This window comes from Amphiura filiformis, chromosome 11, assembly GCF_039555335.1.
Source record: "Amphiura filiformis chromosome 11, Afil_fr2py, whole genome shotgun sequence".
Lineage (NCBI taxonomy): Eukaryota > Metazoa > Echinodermata > Ophiuroidea > Amphilepidida > Amphiuridae > Amphiura > Amphiura filiformis.
The window spans coordinates 24,646,826-24,669,952 of NC_092638.1; the positions used below are offsets into that span (position 1 = coordinate 24,646,826).

The 23,127-nt window shown below is 37.1% G+C and overlaps 1 protein-coding gene across 1 annotated transcript in view; it reads right to left on the reverse strand.

Moving 5' to 3' along the window:
• Positions 1-610: 610 nt before the first annotated feature.
• Positions 611-23,127, reverse strand: part of LOC140164609 (synaptic vesicle 2-related protein-like) — a 37,383-nt gene continuing 14,866 nt past the window's right edge. The window contains exons 9-16 of the mRNA XM_072187935.1: positions 11,312-11,388; positions 10,706-10,782; positions 9,031-9,129; positions 7,811-7,922; positions 6,749-6,833; positions 5,717-5,806; positions 2,349-2,462; positions 611-785 (exon numbers count right to left, since the gene is read on the reverse strand). Of these exons, the coding sequence (XP_072044036.1) occupies positions 723-785; positions 2,349-2,462; positions 5,717-5,806; positions 6,749-6,833; positions 7,811-7,922; positions 9,031-9,129; positions 10,706-10,782; positions 11,312-11,388 (717 nt within the window). The 3' untranslated portion in view covers positions 611-722. The remainder of the gene's footprint in view (positions 786-2,348; positions 2,463-5,716; positions 5,807-6,748; positions 6,834-7,810; positions 7,923-9,030; positions 9,130-10,705; positions 10,783-11,311; positions 11,389-23,127) is intronic.

Consider the following 23,127-nt stretch of genomic DNA (forward strand, 5'->3'; position numbering starts at 1 on the left):
GCATTGTGATTTCATTGATTAGTGCGCAAATGTGCAATTTTTGATTTCATTTCTTCCTTAGGTTTCAGATTACTATTTCTTTAATTCTCAACATGCAATTTCAACAAAAAAAAAGGTCTTAAATAAGACTAAAGAATAATAGCTCCTTGTTTTAATTTTGACATATATCTGTATATACAGGGGTGAACATAACCGGTACCATAATTCTTTGGTTTACTGTATATAATAATAATGAAGTCAAGTAAGTCTTACTTGAAAATCAACAAATTTTCATTTACTTTCATGTCATTCTAAGCTGTTATTTGTTTACTTTTATGAAGGGTTAGCAAACTGACATGTAATAAAATTTGAGATCAAATAAATCAGGACTCAAAGAAGATTGAACCATATTCACATGATTACTTTTAGTTATTTTTAGCAGTAAGCTAGAGCCACAAATTTGCTGTCTTCTATATTCAAGGCAAATTCCGTTTTGTGAATTGCAATACCAATCTTCGCAGGAAAGTGTATAGAAAATTATTATATAAATTATTTTGCCATAAACTCATCCGAATCTGATTAAATGGGGATGGAACTACTGGAGACTTTCTTTTTTGGCTGTGTTTATAATAATACCAGTCATTTATTAACAGGCAGGCTAAGTTATCAGAAGAGCCATGTACCAAAGTAAAGAGTTGACCATAAGCTTAGATAAATTTCACCTGAGTATAATGTAGCCATCTCTATGTCATTTGAGAATAATGCATAGTTTCACTGATAACAGCTGTGGCTTCCTTCACTTGAGACTGGATGGAGGAAAAATGCATAAAAATCTTGCATAAGAACATTCTTGACAAAGAAGAAAATAAAACATGCAACAAAAAACTATTAATAGAGATTGTGCGTAAAATTATTGATTGGCTCCAAACAAAGGATTTAAACCAGTGTCCTTCACCGTAATCATGGCGCAGTGCAGTCCATTCAATCAACTGTTGTCATCAACCTATTTGATCGTGGTGCATTACTTATGTGTGTGAGACAAACTGTCACGTTAGATTACATGCTTTTGTTGAATGCATTTGAGTAGTCTGCCATATTTACGGTATGATACGTCATATGCACAACCTCTATAACCTGAAGTTTCTACATGATTGCAAGAATCCAAGCAAGTATCCAATTCCAAGAATTGACTCAAGAAGCCACACCACCAAATAGAAATCTGGTTGAGCACAATTGCTATATATTGCTGGATATGCTTTTAACCCTATGAGAACTACCTGCCGATTGGCCAAAATGAATATTGTGTCCAATTTTGAACCAATCAAGGAGGATATTAATAAGATCTGCAAAATGCAAGTTTGACCATAAATAGTTTAAAGCCTAGTCATAATTGGCAATTGAAATGAGCATTTCAAGTTATCAACCAATCAGAAATGTTGTTAGATGACCGGTAGTGTCCAGGTACATCTGAATTAAGATTAAAAGAGCAGAAATGTGCATGATTTTGGCTACAATTTGGATTGGCGATGACTATACTCTGATCAGCTTGTAATAGGCGGGATTACACACAGTCCGGTGCAGCTCTTAGCGAACTGTGCTTTGCGTATTGTGTGACTGACGTGTGTGTGTGTGAATTTATGCGAGCATAAGTGTGGACTTTATTGACTTGCACAGTAACAAAAACTGAATAATTCTCGCCTAGCTATTACAAGCTGATCAAAGTATAGTGTATAAGATAGACCATCATGATTTTGCTTGGGGGATCAAATCAAAACTTGACCGCCGGTTGCCCGCCAGTTGCGGGCGGTTTCATCCGGTTCTAAATGTCTAAAGAAATATAGACAGTAATGAGGTCAGTTGTCACACCCTGGTTCACATGGTACAATAGGAAGAATTGATTTTCCTTCCCTGGATTTCTTCTCATGTTACTCATGCAATCTTGAATATTCATAGCAATGACCTCTGACCACCGGACAGAACCGCCTGGAACCGGCGGACAATCGACAGTCAAGTTTTGATTTGATCCTCTAGAGAGTATGCAAGTCTCAGCAGTGGTGACAGAGACATTAAAATTTAGGGGGGTGAACATATTTTGTGATGCTTTTACTGGGACATTTGTGCACTATGAAAAAATTCAATTTTGGACTATTTTAGCCTAAAATGAAGGTGACTTTTGGCATTTAATGGGCCAATGCATGTGAAAAGCATAACATTTTGCAATTTTACCCTATTTTGGTCCAAAGGACAGTGTTTATTGGCTAAAAGGAAGATACACAAGGTAATTATTGCTTTATTGTTTCTATAAGGATTTTTGGAGGGGATGCCCCCATGGAAAATTTAGGGGGTGTATAAATTAATAAGTTACTTACCAGCATTGATCTCCCTTTGGTCTCAATAGGTAGTAATGCTATTGCTATGGCTGCAAGGATACACACCCCTCCATACAAGCCTATGGTTCCATGGGGAGAGTATTCCAATAGCACCTGAAAATAATAATTATGAAAATAGTCATATTTAGTTAGGTATCAGGCAAAATGTCCAAAGGGTGAAAGAATAAGCCAAATCGGCATTGGAAGTTTGCAATGCATTGTGGGATAGTTTTTGCAGTTTTGGGACACTTTGTCCTTTGACCTATTGGGAAAATTCAGAAATATTGGGTTTTTGTACATACAAAATATCATCTAAAATGTTTTACAATAATTGAACAAATGTAAAAAAATAATATTAATTTATAAATTAATTATTTAAGTATTTTCAATGATAACATTATGGCAATAATAAGTAAATTAATAATAATTATGTCAATTCCCCCGATATGTCAGAGGTCACAATGTCCAAAACTGCTCTCAAAAACCGGAAGTTAGAATGGCGATTGGGCTTATTATGTTACCAGGACAAATGCACTACTCAAAGTTCATGAATATTATTTTAATTCCAAAACAGACCAACGCAATCAAAATTTTAGTCAACTTTGTCCTGGTATTTTGAGGGGAAGCAACTTGCCTCCCACGAAAGTCTGACAAGGAGGATTAAGAGGTGAGCTGATACCTAGTTCACGACATGGTATCACACAAAAACATGTGCAGGGTTGCCAAACCCGCGATTTGGTAGCCCAATTGGGCGACTTTTGAAGATTTTTCCAGCGACTTTTGACAATTTCCTGTCCCATAGACATCAATAGTTAAGAAAAAATTTGGGCGACTTTTCCAACATTGGCTCCCGTGACTTCCGGTAGTTTTCTGCCCCATTGAAACCAATGGTAAAGAGAAAAATTGGGTGACTTTTCGATTATTTGACCCGCGATTCGGGCTGAAATCTTTTGGCAACCCTGACCATGTGCGCAGTTGGTAGACAACATTACTAGGATTCAGTCAAACCAAATACAATAATACACTCAAGTCTTACAAAAGTACTACATTCATACAGGGTCCAAAACAACCAAATACCAGATAAAAGGTGTAACAATACACCCATATCTTGTATGAGTACCACACATTTTAGTGGCAGTACCGAATATTAAAGGGTGACTTACCTGTGATACAAAAGGAGTAATAATACACCCAATTCTTATACAAGTACTACATTCATGTATAAAGGAACCATACACGACCAAACACCAGACAAAAGGTGTAACAATACACCCATTTCTTGTACTAGTACCACACACTATATGTACAGACAGTACCAAATACCAAAGGGTGACTTATCTGTGATACAAAAGGTGTAATAATGCACCCAATTCTTATACAAGTACTACATTCATGTATAAAGGAACCATACACGACCAAAGGCCAGACAAAAGGTGTAACATTACACCCATTTCTTGTACAAGTACCACACACGTACACTATATGTACAGACATACACCACATTTTGCCATACTGCAAGAGTTTCTAGAATGCTGTTAAAATAAGAAAATTTTTAATGCTAATTTATTGCACATTCTAGGGAAACATGGTTACCTTTTTGAAATAACCAGGTGAGAGGGTAATTTTCAAGAAAATATTTTTCTTGTCAACACTGAAGCATCCTCTGTATAAAAGAAAATATGAATATTAACTGCACATCATATATAACGATTTGTGATACCCAACTGTGGCACCATTGATGTGGTTTATGAAGCAGAGGATTTTATTTCAATTTTAAATACGCCAAAATATTTTTTAATTGAGTGTGAATGGCGATATTGATACACATTAATGTTTTTAAACAAATAAAATTCCAAAATATGGTAATGCTTTTCTGTCTTTGCTTGTCACATGGTATGTTGAAGTAATGAAGTTGCGATTATATGTTGAAATTTTCACATTGTCACAAATAAGTCCTTGCGGTCTAAGGCGCTGGTGTTATGTCAATACTGTATAGGACTAGATGGTAGAGGCTCAGTGCAGCGAGTTCAAGCCCGCTGGCGCCTCTGCCAAATAATTTTTTTTTTTTTTTTAAATTTCATATTATGTTAGGGAAATGTGGCTGGGAGGATGTATGTATGGCGAAGAGTGGTGTGGTACAGACAGTACCAAATACCAAAGGGCGACTTACCTGTGATACAAAAGGTGTAAAAATGCACCCAATTCTTATACAAGTACTATATTCATACAAGAACCATACACAACCAAATACCAGACAAAAGGTGTAACATTACACCCATTTCTTGTACTAGTACCACACACTATATGTACCGACAGTAGTAAATACCAAAGGGCAACTTACCTGTGCTACAAAAGGTGTAATAATGCACCCAATTCGTATCCAAGTACTACATTCATACAAGAACCATGCACAACCAAATACCAGACATCAGGTGTAACATTACACCCATCTCTTGTACTAGTACCACACACTATATGTACCGACAGTAGTAAATACCAAAGGGCGACTTACCTGTGATACAAAAGGTGTAATAATGCACCCAATTCTTATACAAGTACTACATTCATACAAGAACCATACACAACCAAATACCAGACAAAAGGTGTAACATTACACCCATTTCTTGTACTAGTACCACACACTATATGTACAGACAGTACCAAATACCAAAGGGCTTACTTACCTGTGATACAAAAGGTGTAATAATGCACCCAATTCTTATACAAGTACTTCATTCATACAAGAACCATACACAACCAATACCAGACAAAAGGTGTAACATTACACCCATTTCTTGTACTAGTACCACACACTATATGTACCGACAGTAGTAAATACCAAAGGGCGACTTACCTGTGATACAAAAGGTGTAATAATGCACCCAATTCTTATACAAGTACTACATTCATACAAGAACCATACACAACCAAATACCAGACAAAAGGTGTAACATTACACCCATTTCTTGTACTAGTACCACACACTATATGTACCGACAGTAGTAAATACCAAAGGGGCGACTTACCTGTGATACAAAAGGTGTAATAATGCACCCAATTCTTATACAAGTACTACATTCATACAAGAACCATACACAACCAAATACCAGACAAAAGGTGTAACATTACACCCATTTCTTGTACTAGTACCACACACTATATGTACCGACAGTAGTAAATACCAAAGGGCGACTTACCTGTGATACAAAAGGTGTAATAATGCACCCAATTCTTATACAAGTACTACATTCATACAAGAACCATACACAACCAAATACCAGACAAAAGGTGTAACAATACACCCATTTCTTGTATGAGTACCACACACTATATGTACCAGCAGTAGTAAATACCAAAGGGCGACTTACCTGTGCTACAAAAGGTGTAATAATACACCCAATTCTTGCAATGGAGCCACATGTACCAAGACCAATGCCTCTGACATTTGTAGGATAAACCTGCAAAGATAAGAAATGTGTTGCGGTTATATGTACCTGTATGTGTAAGTGCACCCCTACACTTGCTTTCACCTACAACCGTCCGTGGACCCAGATTTGTGTGTGTTTTGTTTGTTTTGTTTTAACAGGGAAACCGTGGACCCACACACCCCAACATATCATAATCCAAATGTGGTCTAATGTGATATTTCACAGCTAACCGTGGACCTGATATTACACTTACAATAGAGGACCCTACCCCATATGCAAAGGTATGCTGTATAGCACCCTTTGATGCTGTTTTACAACCATGGACATCCACGTTTCGCAGTGTTTGTTTTTTCACTACATAAGTGTGGACTCAAAGTCCATGTTTGTAGGTGAAAACAAACGCATAATACACCTTTTTGCAATAGGTTGACCCATATTTTTTAAGGTGGCCATTCTGGGTGGGGTCTGAGGGATTTTGCAAATAAGGGGTCAAAAAAACAAAAAAAAACATTTTTACTATGTCTTAACAGGTTTTCTATATACTCTAGGTTTTCTAGTGAGGGTCCAGCCCCAGCCCCCCGGATCTGCCACTGGAACAAAGATATTGTACTCAAAGATTACCGACTCAAAATTGCACTTTACGTGATGGCGCTATGGCAAATCCGCCATCTTGGCCACTTAAGGGTGGTCTCAAACCTGGAATTATGGAAACCTTTGGTGTCATATTAAACTGCTAAATTGTTGGTCTAAAAGAATACAAAAGTATACATTTTTAGAATGGCAATGACTTGATGAAATCATCTGAGAGGTCAAATTTGGGCCAAAATACTCATTTTCAGAGAAAATCGCAAAAAATTTTTTTTTTGGCCATTGTAACAAAAAATTCTTGGGTCAAAAATTTTAGTATAAATCACATTGGGTCTAAGGCTGTGCTAACACTTTTCTTTAATGAAAGAACAGTTACCGTCTTACCTCTGGTGTGTACACATATATACCCTGAAAAGCTCCAGTACAAAAAGCTCTTGCAACAAACAGCAAAATAACCAAATAGATCTGCCTGCAAAAAAAAAAAAAATGTCCTTGAATAAGTTCATCAGGACTGTTAGGTATCATACTATTAAATTTTGTTTTACAAGTGTAAGATGGATCAGAGAAGCCACGTGGGTTAGGAAACGGGGCCAAAGTTATCAACCACGATGAAGGGACATACTCTCTAAATCATGCATATGACCAGCTACTGCAAAGAACTGTACACTCTGGAGATGAGAATAAGAGTGTTGCTGGTTCATCACATTATTGATGAAGTCTTCCGATCGGAAGATGAAACGTTTAAAAAACATGAGTAAATTATTGGACTTGTAAAACAAAATTTACCAATAGTAACAAACAAAAATGTTTTGGATCTATTCACTGAGTTGTCCATTATGTTCATGCTCAAGTAACAGCAGTAATATATTTCGTAATATCAACACATCTTTGTACAAGGTACCCCCAACCCACCCCAAGGAATAATGGACTATTTCAGTTAAAATCCATACACCCCTATGGAAAGACATACAACCTTCATCCTCAACACAGGGAGTGTGAATTTCAAATTGGGTTACCTGAATGGTTGACTCCATTTGAAACCTCACAACCCCTGTGTAGGAGACTAAGGCCATGTCTTCCATAGTGAGGTGTATGGATTTTAACTTGAATAGTCCAATGTCACAAAGATACGGGGCTGCCATTTTCTTTGGAAGGGGAGGGGGTTCATAAATATACTGGGGGTCATAAATTTTGAAAAGAAAAATAGGGGTCATAACATTTTTGATGACCACAGATAGTGTGTTTATTTTATTTTAAAAAATTTCAATCCAATTTTAGCCTGTTTAAGGGATAATGTGTATCAGTGGTAGGGGGTCATAATTTTTTTTTTGCCGAAATAGGCGGCGGGTCTCAATTTTAATAACACTGGCTTTTTGTAAATTTGGGACCCCCTTCCAAAGAGAAAATGCCAGCCCCCAAGACAAGACAGATACATCAGGCTCTTACTTTTGGAAACAAATCTCCAGCATAAGTATTGCAGCTGCACAGCAGATATATTGAAGAGTCATACTCCTTTTCCGTCCCAGGTAATCTATGATAATTATAGTTAGAATGGTACCTGCAAGAATAGGATGTTGGTATATATTCATAAACGTCCATAATCGTTGGCCTGGTCAACTGGTAGGTGACCTTGTCCTTATAGATCACACTCCTGTATACTTGTATACTTGTCTGGACTTAGGTGGTGTCTGGACTGATATGCCCTGGGCCACATATCTCAATTATGTAGTTCATTATGTGGCGGTGGACCTTTAAGAAAGTTCCTACAATCTTATTGGTTCTAAGCCTTCTGATATGACACGATATAACATGTGTCGACGCAATACTCGTACGCGCTATTTGAACCAATCGGACGTGTATAGCAACAACAGGACCGATCGATTCTAAGCCCTAGGTAATTCCTTGTAAAATGTAGGATTTAATTTGATTAAAATTTGGTATATATATGATTAATATATTTATTTGAACTGAAGTGTATAAGAATGAGACTAAAGATATTGTTTTCAGCTGCTGTCTTGTATCTATCGTCTCATATAACACGCGACATCATTATTTTGTTTTTGTTGTTTTATTTAAAATAATGATGTCGCCCGTGTTATGTGAAGATAGATAAATGGCAGCGGCTAAAAACAATACCTTTATTCTCTAACTATGAATCATACTGTCGAAGAACTAATTGTCAAATTACGAGTAAAATACAGAACTTTTAAACATCCAACTTTTCGTCCAATCTCATTAAACTTCATCTGGCAACTCAGAGATGCTGATTTGGTGTAAGTTCATGCTGAGACTTAAATTTTATATAGTCTCGGATCTTACGTTTATCCACTTGGCTATTCCAGTTGAAATCCATACACCCTATGGAAGACATGACCTTAATATTCCATACAGGGAGTATGAATTTCATATGAGGTTACATTTACCTGAATGAGTGAATCCATTTAACATCTACACCCCCTGTGTGTGAGATTAAGGTCATGTCTTTCATAGGGTGTATGGATTTCAACTGGAATATCCCATTCTTTGATGAGTGTATCAGGCCCATATCAGGGTCACCACCAGACCTTGTACAGTGTTGTTTTGCACCACACATTACATGTTAGAGCGCATGTGCATAAGATAATAAAATAAAAACAACATAATATAATAATATAATAATATCCTACCTGGGACCTCAGCTAGTGTGGTGATTATCAAGTGATTATAGTCTGTCACTGTTAATGACTCACAGGTCTCAAAACAAAACTGATTTTCCACAGACTGGGCTGTATAAAAAAACACACAAATCCAGTAATAATATTTTTCATCCAATACTACTACAGTCCCTCCTCCCATATCCAAATCCATGGATCTCTTTGATATCAGGCTGTGTGATCTTCCAAATGAAACCATCTACAACCTGACCAACACCACTCCACTGGTTGCCAGAGTCAAAATTCATCAACTCTAATTTCTCGGCCATAAACTGTGTCTTGAAGATGGCGAACCTATGAAAGAATATGCCCTTTATATTCCACCACATGGGAAGAGTAATGCGGGACAGCCGTGCACACTGTACTTACAGTTTGTCCAGCACCTCCTGGGAGATACTCCAGGGGGTGGGGGGTACTCAGTACAAATGACCATACGGGGGCGTGCCGCAAACATGGGTAGCATTTTCAGCCTTCTGGTATATCAATGACCAATTCAAACCCTATTTTGGTATATTAATGGGTCCTTTTTTCAAAATTTTCTCAATTTTTTCGGAAAACAGCCCAATTTTTCCTTAATATAGCCAAAATTCAAATACTAAGACAATTTTGGTTAAATTCGGCCGAAAATTTTGACTTTTGGTTTATCAATGGGTCCAAATTTCTTGAAAAATTGGGATGCTGCAGCCAATTGTTTCGCTTGCCCAAGATCGTAACCGACTGATGATGATGATGATGTGATCTTCATAGGAAACCATATCTTAATTTCATCCATAGGCATAGATCCCTCCAATATTTTGCCAGGGGGTGGTCCATATAATCATCTGCCCCCCCCCCCCCGCCATGTTAACACCTGTGTGTGGGTTTCTGACAAAATTAACTTCAAATTTGGCCAAAGCGCCAATTTTTCTGCACTTTTTGCAAATTTATTTCACTTTTGCACCATATTTCACCAGTTATGCTTCAATATGGCTAAAATTTCCGCACCCATTTGTACCATGAACTTATTCTGCCGCCAAAAATGCTGGATTCACTATGCTTCAAGAAATTTTTCCAACCCCATACCCCCAAAGACACCTACAAAGAGGCATTATAATGGAGTGCTCATCTGTATAAGGGTGAAATCCCTAAGGTGACTGCACTGGTGCTCTACCAATGAATTACTTCTCTGCATTTTCACCGTTTTGTTTTTAAATCGATGCGTTAAAATGTGATATATTTAATCATGAAAGGAACACCCATTATAGCCCATTCAGCCCAGATCCACATGCTGTATAGAATATTAAATCACAAGTCTATAATACAATGCACCATATCGAGACACTATGCAACTTTCTTTATCTGCGTCAATAATAGAATATTATTATACTTCATCACTGAGCAATCTAGCGACCGATTTCTAGCCAATCAGATAGGACTCCTTTTCTTGCGTTTGGTGAAATACCAATCGCCGTCGCTCACCAACAGAGTATTAAGACGTGATTCATTGCAGGAAAAAAGTATTTATAATACAGGGTGTCGACACTGTGCGCTGTAGGTATATATTTTGTATTGGGGTATATAGGCTTACTCTGAATTAATCAATTATTACATGATCACATATTTGTTAGTTATCTAAAATACTAAACACATAATTTCTTCACAACCTTACCTGTACATGAGTGTCCTTTAGCAAACAGTTCTGTTGTAAGCAATAGTATACCATAATATACAAAAGCCATTGAAAACCTGCAAAAGTTAATATAAAGATAAAAAATACATGATGTATCAAAGTTATCCTGTATGGTTACGTGTGAGTACAGGGCACTATGGGTTTGGGATTTTATTTCCCTACATAAGTGGAACCAATGTTTTTTGGCATCCTTGAACGTGAAATTATAACAATTTGATTGGTTTCATTCTTTCTGTGCCCCCTGTGGTTCACACGAGGGGTCAAAGGTCACAGTGGGGCCAAAACTTAAAAATAGTCCTATTATGTTGTAATGTATCTTAAAATTGTTCCTCTCATGACAGGGAATAAAAAGTCAATTGTCTTATTTTTCTAAGGTGCTTAGTTCAGGAGATTTTAAGTCTCTCTTTGAAAGTGCATGACACAGGTGTGATCGAGGCTGGAACAGGCCATATAATAGTCTTTACAAAAAACTTAATAAAATAAAAATTTTGTTTTTACTGATTGTAAATTTCACATCAATTCAGCATTTAGCTGCTACCGTGTCTTTTAATAAACCATGAATGAATGAATGAATAAAAAAATTACCATATGAACAGTAGTAATGATGTGGTTATTGCTGTTTCTTTGTCGCAGAACAAATCCTTCAGCTTTCCTCTTTCATCCTGTATTAGAGAAGAGAAAAATGCAATTAACATATAGTAAGCCAAAAAATTCAGATACCAGTTGTGTTCACCTCTGTATATCCTAAATAAAGACAAGTATGTCAAAATCAAAACAAGCAGCTAGTACCTAAACTCTTTAGCTCTGATTTAAGACCTGATTTGTTGAAATTGATTGAGAATTAAAGAAACTGTGATCTGAAACCTAATGAAGAAACAAAATCAGAAGTTGCACTTTTGTGTTTTAATCAATTAAAGCACAATGCTAGTTTTAACGTGCTAATCAATGGAAGCACAGCGCTAGTTCTCTTGTTCGCGAATGCTTTGTGTACACATCAATAGGGCTTGCAATGGAGCAAACTGCAACTTTTAAATTGGCATCTTCCTTGGGCATTTGGATCGTTGTGCTTTTATTTCTAGAACAATTTCAACAAACGAGGTCTTAAATTCGAGCTAAAAGATGCAGCTATTGGCTGTTGGTTCCAATTATGACATATCTGTCTTTTTAGGATATACAGGGGTCAACATAACTTATTCCTTAATTTTTTGGTTTACTGTATATCCCTCTCCAAGGATTCTTCAGTTACTAGCTACTGAGTGACACTCCGTAATTTGCATGGAAGAATGACCCCTATATTGTGTTTGTTCATTTGTGTATGAAAAGCCATTGTACTACTCTAGAAATACCTTTTAAAAGTATTAAATTAGTATCACATCAGCGGGCCCTGTGCACTGAAAACCCGAAATTTGTTATTTAAATTTTAACGAGTACTGATAAATGGGTAACAAAATTGGTCTCGAATATTAATGAATTCACAGAAACATACGGGATATGATGAACCATTGACCTGATGCCATGATGACAGAATTTATTAATCCTTTTATTCCACGTATATACCATATATCAAAATTCCACTTCTTGTTTAAATTATAATGACTCATATTTTGCATCTTCAATGTGCAGTCCATATGCACAAACGAATGCTTAATCTTTACGATATTAAGCTTTTTGTAAAATATATATGTCACTAAAGCAGGTCATATGTGTTGGCCTTCTTCTATTGTATTTATTCATCTGTGTATGGAGAGCCAAATTCCATCAGTTTTAGTGCATAGTTCATTGAACTGCGATTGCAAGTACTTTCATATTATGCACTAATCGCTGCTTATGGATCGAGGCGATTGCATTGAAAACTTATTAAATTATTCATAACAGTTACATAATCAGTCGCTAGTGTGGACACTCTTCACTCGCAAACCTCCAAAATTGTGATATTTTTGCATTGGAAAAGAAACCATGTGAATAGAGTGCCCTCTCAAGAATATGTGCTCTGTGTTACTATAGTGTTGTGTTTCTACTGACCCACATCAGAATAATTATTAATTTCTTTTGAGCATTTCTATTCTGCAAGGCTTGAATACAGTTATTTATTTATATTTATAGATGGTAGCCCAGATCACTGAACAAAGCACTGTTTTCCACTTGTTGTAATAGGCATAAAGTGTATAATTTATATCCAGCTTTTTACAAATGTGTCCAAGACCTTTTTCATTCAGTGCAAAGTGCACAGATATCTATAGTCCTGGAATATTTGAATGTGATAGTCTTATATGTCTGTAAAACAGGATCAAAAGCACACATAAGTATACATAATGAAGTAAATAACATAACATCACTTTTTAGGCTGTCAGAAGTCATTCAAAATGTACAACAATTTAGACTCATAATGATAAAAAGCCTACTGCAAACAAAAACTGTAATTAGCAGTTAACACTTTTCTAAACACATTCTTGCCATCACTTTGTAAACATGTTCAAATACAAATATGTGACACAATCAATGGAAAAGAGTTGCACATCGCTGACAATGATTTTGAGATATGGGTAAAGAAAGTGTTACAATTCTTTTGTTTTGTACTGTTTTCAGCGTTTGATAAATTGACATAACTTTGGAAAGAAAAGTTGTATCAACATGGGGTTTTTGGTTTCATAAAGCTCTAAACGTCCGTTTTAGACACATAGGTCACTTTCGACCAGGGTTGACATGTGACTCATTTCCCTTGATCATGTCACATGTTTAGAATATTGACGGAGAGTGTTTAACAATTACTGTTTAGGAAGATTAGGCTATTGAAAGTTGATGTTGAGTTTAGCGTCCCCATTTTTTCAGCTCATAATGAGGCAACTATTTAGTTATTCATTATTCATTATTTTCAAGGTTTCATTATCAGCGGCCTTTTACCAATGCTTAATGCGCATTTGTTCATTCTAATTGGTATCGCCAGTCGCAATATAATGTCACAAACACACCCCAACATTTATAAAAGTATAATTAGAGTTTACTGTTCAAGATTTTAAAAACAAACTAAATGTATTCATTGTATTCCGAGGTATACCATGCCAGTCTTTGTACTAACCTCTCCGTATACATTAGGGGGTGTGACTCATTAAATACAAAAATAACAATCATGTAGAACATTATTAAACAAATTTGTGGCATCAATTTGTCAAAACTAGCAAAACTAGGTCTTTCCTACATTGTAGTTAAATTTATATTTACAACATCAACAATCTGGTAAAAACATTTTGGCTAGGTTGATTCTCTTCTAGTCTACATTTTTGTACCTGGTATCCCAAAGGTATAATTGAAATAATTGGATAGAGCAAGGGTCAAAAACCTGTATATTTTTAATGCTAAAATATTTAGATGGATTCATCTAAAAGTTCTCAAGGCTTTCTATAGAAAAAAGGGGTTTAAAAATTTTGCAGAACAAATTTTCTTTCTGGTTTAGTAGTAATGGCCATCTTCTCTAATGTGCCTCTGTTAAAAAAAGACCCCCTAGCTTACTGAAAAAAAGTTCTTACAGACTACGCTAAAATGCGTGATGGATTTTAACATAAAATACCCAGTATGACTATGCTAAAATGAGTGACAACATAAAGTATACAGTTAAACATTTATATTACGAACTGAAAATGCGAAAACTTGTTACATAAAAATAAATTATTGGCGTTGCTGTGTATTAATTAATTAAACCTTGTTAAACATTGTATTTATTGGATAGTGAACTGTCTATATACTAGCTCTCTAATATGCCTCCCTCCCATACCTCTAACACGTTAAAATCGCGTCTGGAGGCATATTAGAGAGCTAGTATATAGCGCCGGACCAACTATATATACTAACTCTCTAATATGCCTCAGGCGATTTTAACGTGTTAGAGGTATGGGAGGGAGGCATATTAGAAAGCTAGTATATAGCGTCTTCCAAAATATATCGACACTCTATATACTAACTCTCTAATATGCCTCCAGGCGCAATTTTACCGTGTTAAAAGGTATGGGAGGAGGCATATTAGAGAGCTAGTATATAGTGTCTTCAAAAATATCGACACTATACTAACTCTCTAATATGCCTCAAACAGCGATTTTACCGTGTTAAAGGTATGGGAGGGAGGCATATTAGAGAGCTAGTATATAGAGAATCCTAATTAATACCCGCCCGGAGGGTGAGAAAAGGGGATTTCTTTTGGGGGATATTCTAAGCTGAAAGAGGGGTGTTTTGGGGGGCAACTACAAAGAAGGGAGATCTGCTCTAAAGAAGATTTTTTTTTGCCCAAACTAATATGCCTCCAAAAGTCCAAACTAATATGCCTCCTTCCCATACCTTTAACACGGTAAAATTGCGCCTGGAGGCATATTAGTTTGGACTTTTGGAGGCATATTAGTTTGGGCAAAAAAAAATCTTCTTTAGAGCAGATCTCCCTTCTTTGTAGTTGCCCCCCAAAACAAACCAAGCCCCTCTTTCAGCTTAGAATATCCCCCAAAAGAAATCCCCTTTTCTCACCCTCCGGCGGGTATTAATTTGGACTCTCTATATATAGCTTTCTAATATGCCTCCTCCCATACCTTTAACACGGTAAAATTGCGTCTGGAGGCATATTAGAGAGTAAGTATAGTGTCGATATCTTTTGGAAGACGCTATATACTAGCTCTCTAATATCCCTCCCTCCCATACCTTTAACACGGTAAAATCGCTCTGGAGGCATATTAGAGAGTTAGTATAGTGACGATATCTTTTGAAGACGCTATATACTAGCTCTCTAATATGCCTCCCTCCCATACCTTTAACACGGTAAAATCGCGCCCGGAGGCATATTAGAGAGTTAGTATAGAGTGTTCACTATCCAATTAAAATAATTTTTAACAAGGTTTAATTATTTATATTAAAACTGTGCTTAAACACTGATTTCCAATATAGGCGGGTTAGGGTTAGGGTTTAGGGTTAGGGTTAGGGTTAGGGTAAGGGTTAGGGTTAGGGTTAGGGTTAGGGTTAGGGTTAGGGTTAGGGTTAGGGTTAGGGTTAGGGTTAGGGTTAGGGTTAGGGTTAGGGTGAGGGTTAGGGTTAGGGTTAGGGTTAGGGTGAGGGTTAGGGTAGGTTAGGGTTAGGGTTAGGGTTAGGGTTAGGGTTAGGGTTAGGTTAGGGTTTAGGGTTAGGGTTAGGGTTAGGGTTAGGGTTAGGGTTAGGGTGAGGGTGAGGGTTAGGGGTTAGGGTAGGGTTAGGGGGTTAGGGCTTAGGGTTAGGGCTTCGGGTTAGGTTGCAATTAAAATTAGGTTGCAGTTCATGATGATGGCATAGACCTAATCAACCCTAACCCTAACCCTAACCCTAACCCTAACCCTCACCCTAACCCTAACCCTAACCCTAACCCTAACCCTAACCCTAACCCTAACCCTAACCCTAACCAACCCTAACCCTTACCCTAACCCTAACCCTAACCCTAACCCTAACCCTAACCCTAACCCTAACCCTTACCCTAACCCTAACCCTTACCCTTACCCTAACCCTAACCCTAACTCTAACCCTAACCCTAACCCTAACCCTTACCCTAACCCTAACCCTTACCCTAACCCTTACCCTAACCCTAACCCTAACCCTAACCCTAACCCTTACCCTAACCCTTACCCTAACCCTTAACCTAACCCTAACCCTAACCCTAACCCTTAACCTAACCCTAACCCTTACCCTAACCCTAAACCCTAACCCTAACCCGCCTATATTTGAAATCAGTGTTTAAGCACAGTTTTAATATAAATAATTAAACCTTGTTAAAAATTATTTTAATTGGATAGTGAACACTCTATACTAACTCTCTAATATGCCTCCAGACGCGATTTTACCGTGTTAAAGGTATGAGAGGGAGGCATATTAGAGAGCTAGTATATAGCGTCTTCCAAAAGATATCGTCACTATACTAACTCTCTAATATGCCTCCAGATGCGATTTTACCGTGTTAAAGGTATGGGAGGGAGGCATATTAGAGAGCTAGTATATAGAGAGACTCCAAATTAATACCCGCCCGGAGGGTGAGAAAAGGGGATTTCTTTTGGGGATAATCTAAGCTGAAAGAGGGGCTTGGTTTGTTTTGGGGGGCAACTACAAAGAAGGGTGATCTACTCGCAAGAAGAATTTTTTTGCCCGAACTAATATGCCTCCAAAAGTCCAAACTAATATGCCTCCAAAAGTCCAAACTAATATGCCTCCAAAAGTCCAAACTAATATGCCTCCAGGCGCAATTTTACCGTGTTAAAGGTATGGGAAGGAGGCATATTAGTTTGGACTTTTGGAGGCATATTAGTTTGGGCAAACAAAATCTTCTTTAGAGCAGATCTCCTTCTTTGTAGTTGCCCCCAAAACAAACCAAGCCCTCTTTCAGCTTAGATTATCCCCAAAGAAATCCTTTTCTCACCCTCGGTAGGTATTAATTTGTACTCTCTATATACTAGCTCTCTAATATGCCTCCAGAGGCGATTTTACCGTGTTAAAGGTATGGGAGGGAGGCATATTAGAGAGCTAGTATAGCTTCAAAATATATCGACACTCTACATACTAACTCTCTAATATGCCTCCAGACGCAATTTTACCGTGTTAGAGGTATGGGAGGGAGGCATATTAGAGAGCTAGTATATAGCGTCTTCCAAAATATATCGACACTATACTAACTCTCTAATATGCCTCCAAACGCGATTTTACCGTGTTAAAGGTATGGGAGGGAGGCATATTAGAGAGCTAGTATATAGAGAGTGTCCAAATTAATACCCGCCCGGAGGGTGAGAAAAGGGGATTTCTTTTGGGGGATAATCAAAGCTGAAAGAGGGGCTTGGTTTGTTTTGGGGGGCAACTACAAAGAAGGAAGATCTGCTCTAAAGAAGAATTTTTTGCCCAACTAATATGCCTCCAAAAGTCCAAACTAATATGCCTCCAGGCACAATTTTACTGTGTTAAAGGTATGGGAGGGAGGCATATTAGTTGGGACTTTGAGGCATATTGTTTGGGCAAAAATTATTCTTTAGAGCAGATCTCCTTCTTGGTTGCCCAAAACAAACCAAGCCCTCTTTCAGCTTTGATTATCCCAAAGAAATCCCTCACCCTCCGGTATTAATTTGTACTCTCTATATACTAGCTCTCTAATATGCCTCCCTCCCATACCTTAAACACAGTAAAATCGCCTCTGGAGGCATATTAGAGAGCTAGTATATAGCGTCTTCTCAACACTCTATACTAACTCTCTAATATGCCTCCAGAGGCGATTTTACTGTGTTTAAGGTATGGGAGGAGGCATATTAGAGAGCTAGTATATAGCGTCTTCAAAAGATATCGACACTATACTAACTCTCTAATATGCCTCCAGACACGATTTTACCGTGTTAAAGGTATGGGAGGGAGGCATATTAGAGAGCTAGTATATAGAGAGTCCAAATTAATACCATGCCGGAGGGTGAGAAAAGGGATTTCTTTTGGGGAATAATGTAAGCTGAAAGAGGGCTTGGTTTGTTTTGGGGGCAACTACAAAGAAGAGTGATCTACTACTTAAGAAGAATTTTTTGGCCCGAACTAATATGCCTCCAAAGTCCAAACTAATATGCCTCCAGGCGCAATTTTACCGTGTTAAAGGTATGGGAGGGAGGCATATTAGTTGGGACTTAGGGTTAGGGTTTAGGCTAAGGGATATGCTTAAAATTATGTTACAGCTCATGATGATGGCGTACCTAGTCAAGGCTAACCCTAATTCAACCCTAACTCTAATAACCCAAACCCTTTCTACCAAACCTACGTAGGCCTACAGGGATTAAATTGGAAAACAAAATTATATAGGCCTATCTATAAATTATATTGACCTACTGCAGCTAACGAACCACAGCGCAATGCATTATGGGATTGATTTGCTATGCGTAATGGGAAGGGTATCACAATCATTTATTAACATGGGTTTCACTGCGGCGTTCAGTCAAGGACACACTCTGTGGGCGTGTGCGTTCAGTCGTAAGCGTAAATATTGATCGGGATGGTACGGCATACAGGTGAACTTTTTTTCAGTAAGCTAGGGGGTCTTTTTTTAGCGGAGGCATATTAGAGAAGATGGCCGTAGTAATTTGCAAAATAATGAATTATTTTCAGATTTTACATCTCAAACGCGGCACAAAATTCATAACGCGGGCGGTGGACGCTAAACTCAGAATCAAGTTTCAAGTGCCTTACACGTAATGTTTAGCATCTAAACATTGTTTGAGCAAGAATGTGTTTAATTGGTAAAAGCATTTTTGGAGTGACGGCAAAATGGTCCACTTTTTGCGTCAACATTTTGAAATATCAAATTTTTGCAATATCCTTGAATGCTATTCACATAGCATTCAGAATGCTATTCACTTAATATTCAGAATGCTATTCATATAGCATTCAATACCCAAAGACATAACTGAGTTCTTACCAGATCGTATAGCATAAAATCACCTCATGTTTGTGTATCTGCCAGATTCATTACTATGATAAGCAGTGCAATCAAGAAGTTATAGTACATTTAAGGGACCCTTGGACTATGTGTGCTGGAAGATAGGTAGAAGGTTAGATTTGAGGTGCATGTGCTTGGTTAGAATGTTAAATGAAAGTTTATACTTGGCCTAGCACCTACGAATATGCGCAGATGTGTGACGATGTTAATCTTGCGTGCATGCTTCATACCTAATTCGTTTATTTACACACGCCACACAAGAAGCATATTCAAAAGGCTAGCTTCGGGCAACATCGCAGTAGATGCTGGTAGATGCAAGTATGAATACAACATCATCCAAGTGTATAACCTCTTAAAATCTTTAGGTCCGAGAAGTACTAAAGTTTGTAATGATGTTCTATACGTTAGTGGAGAATTATGCCATGCCACCGCATCCGTAGTAGGCATATATGGTACAATGTCATTCAACACTCGGACAAGTATCCAGAATCAAAGGTCTTTTGACAGCAACGGTTGAGTACACATTCTCTAAACGCTGGATAAATAGACAGATTTGCACTACAGACCTTTAGTTCAGGCCGCGCACACAGAATATTTTGTTGACTCCCCAAAAAGCATTACAAATGCAGGCGTGTATTAAACATGTTTAATGCCAATTGGAAAAATCACAAAAGTACTATAACCAATACTTTGTAATTCAGAATCATACACTACATTAAATTTAACTTATTCCCACAAAGTATTCTTCACACAATTGATATATTTCCCATGCCATTATAGTTGATTGTCCCGGTAGTTGATATCAGAGCCTTCATCAACCATCACACAAGTATTTCGTATCTTTAAACATGGCAGCAAAAATATCTGTGACATTATTTCCAGCTTGAAAACTTTATTTGAAAAAAAAAAAAAAAAAAGGTGGAGGGAAATCCCATTTTTTAGACTATATTGTCACTGATACTAATACAAGTTATATATGATGTAAAGGTATTAAAAGAAAAGAAATAGGTATAATATTAATCAAATCAAGAAGAATATCAAAGAAATTATCCTACTACTTTTACATTACACTTGAGGCAGGTCTGTATTATGATTATAGGCCTACGTAGTAGATAAAGGGTGAGAAACAGACCATTACCATAGATAGCGGGTGTCTTGTTGAGGTATGGTGAGCATGTTGGTTGCTCGGGCGAGACCCGAAGGGTCGAGCCTTCAGCGACTCAACATGCTAACCATACCTCAACAAGACACCGATTATCTATGGTGATGGTCTGTTTTGAACCGTTATCTTACATATACAGCGAGCAAAAATAAACGAATTTGTTGTAAAAGTGTATTCATTTTCCAAAAAAACCAAATGGAAAAAACTGATGTATTATTTTGTAAAAGTTGTGGATTTTTTCCCAAAATAAAAACACCTCGAGATAGTGTAATATTCTTCCCATGTGTCCTGCGTGCGAGTCTATTTAATGACAAATGCAAGTGATTTTATCAAATCAATACAGAATTGATCTCAATTGACAATTGTATTTGAAGTTGTTTGGTAGGTTATTCACTTGCTTTAATCCGCTGGAGTTTATTCACCCCGTGACCATTGTTATTCAAATGATTAATGAATAATGCAAATTATATAGAGTTTTCAACGTTTTGACTACCATCTGTTTCAACACCATGAAATTTATATCTTAGAAAACTGTGAGTATAAGCAGATATTTGTAAGACCTGGTAACGTTGTGTCCAATGGTGCTCCCCATTATGGGTAGGTCACAGTAAGGCTTTGCACCCCCAGCCTCTTGACTTGTAATGAGAACCGCAGATTAGTTTGCGAAGCTTCCTGGTCGGGTAGTATCCGGGGTTCTTGCCTAGCAGCTAATTTGCATGGACCTTTGAGCGTTTTTGGGTTGGGCAAGGATAAAGGCAGATTCCTTTCTAAAAACCAATGGCAAGTTTATACATGTACTGAGTTTACATTCAACGAAACGGATTACTTTTATTTATGAATATTTACTTCGTTATGCTAATTAAAATTTAATTTGCATAAATCTAACTGAGCACCAGTGGTGTTATATGAATTACTGTTATACGGACTGCAGGTGCCCTCTATAATTTTCTCTTGCCATGTAACATTTGCATTTAAATCGAGCTGTAAATGCATTTTTTCCAAAATTCTATCTGAGACTAGTAACCAACTCGGATTCCACATGTATGTTGTGATCCTTTCCATAGTGTTTCTAGAATGTCCATGGTATTCCTTTTGTTTAGCTCGCTGCCCGAGACCGTTATCTTGAGCTATTGTGTTGATAACGGTCTCTGGGCAGCTAGCTACCTCCATTACTCTAGGTAATGGTCGAGGCAACAAACCTCAAAAAAAAGGAATACAATGGATAATCTGTGAATAGAAAAGGGCTAGACGTATATGTGACGTGTCATGTCAAAAGGAGACACTTTTGGGCAGGGTCGTAAATGGAGAAATAGCCAAAAATCTGCCGATGGGTGATTTTTTCACAATTTGGGTTTGTTGCGAATTTGTGATGTTATTAATGTTAAAAATATTGTCTGATAGTTTCAGACTGGAATATAACTGGCATCTTGTATTTTTTGAGACATTTTTCAAGTTAATTCCTACTGTCAACATTGTCAATAATATTTTTAAAGGCCGATATCTCAATTTCCAATTTTATAATACCATAACTTCCGAACTCAATATCTTCGCTTAGGAATGTCCGATTTCATTGGGGAAAAGCGGCGTTGTGGAGCAAAATATCTCTATATTTAAGATATGTAAAAACCTCAAAATTCATAACCTGCCCAAAAGTGTCTCCTTTTGACATGACACGTCACATATGGTAAGATAATATGTGACCCCTCGGCCCAACTGAGCCCGGATGTCGCCAGTGCCACTATTGAGATATGCTCCATCGAACTTAACAATAAACAATAGGAAACAAAGGATTTATTGACTGTTTTATTGATTTTTCACTACTTAAATGTCAAGTACTAAAGACATGATATACATCATTTTAAAGCTAATTTCAAGCAGAATATTTTGGTTGAATATCTCAAAAATGATGATTGGCGACTTCAGGGCTCAGTTGTGCCGAGGGGTCACATATGCTAGTTCCGCTAAACAAGAAACTTTTCGTGCTTGGCTGATCCTCACTTGATGAAGGTCATATTGATTTATCGTCTACAGAGATGCCTCCTCTCCAGGCCAATGGTACGTTCAAATCGCTAGGTTGGACGTCCAAAGGTCCCGTAAACGTATTATAACATATGAAAAAGTTTGGCCACAATATAATAATGAGTGGTAGCATGAAGAGCAACATTTTTCATTGTCCAACCTTGTATTAGGCAATCATGAAAAACCCATTGTGTCCCCCATTTTTTGCTCATTATGGCTCATTGATTTCCATTGTTATTGTTTTGGATCAAAAAATGCCACCTTTGCTATCCACTAATACACATGCATTTTATATTATCATAAGGATATTTCACAAGTGCTTATTGCAATGCAAAGAAAAAAATTATCATGTTTTTTCCATTGAAATATTCTGAAATTATTTATCAAATAATGTGATCAAAAAACTCGAAAAATGTCTCACTTCCCATTGAAAATTGAAAAACATAGAACTTTCTAAATAAAAAGGGCCACCTTTTCCCAAAACTAAATGGATTTATAATTTATATTATTTGAAAGTAGATAAATCAAAGTTTTTAATTCGAGCGAAGATATTTAAAAATATTTTCATTTTCCTGTGGTGGTTGAAGATAGGTAGAAAAGTCGACATTTTAATCAAATTTCCTGTGTTAAAAGACCTTTTGAAAGTGGGTGAGTAGATGCACCAAAATTGTCCATATGGGTGCATGGTATTTTTTTCACAACATGCTTGCTTAACTTTGCCATGTACCTCTTTGTGCGATTAGTAAATAAATAAGCTGCCCCTTGCCTATG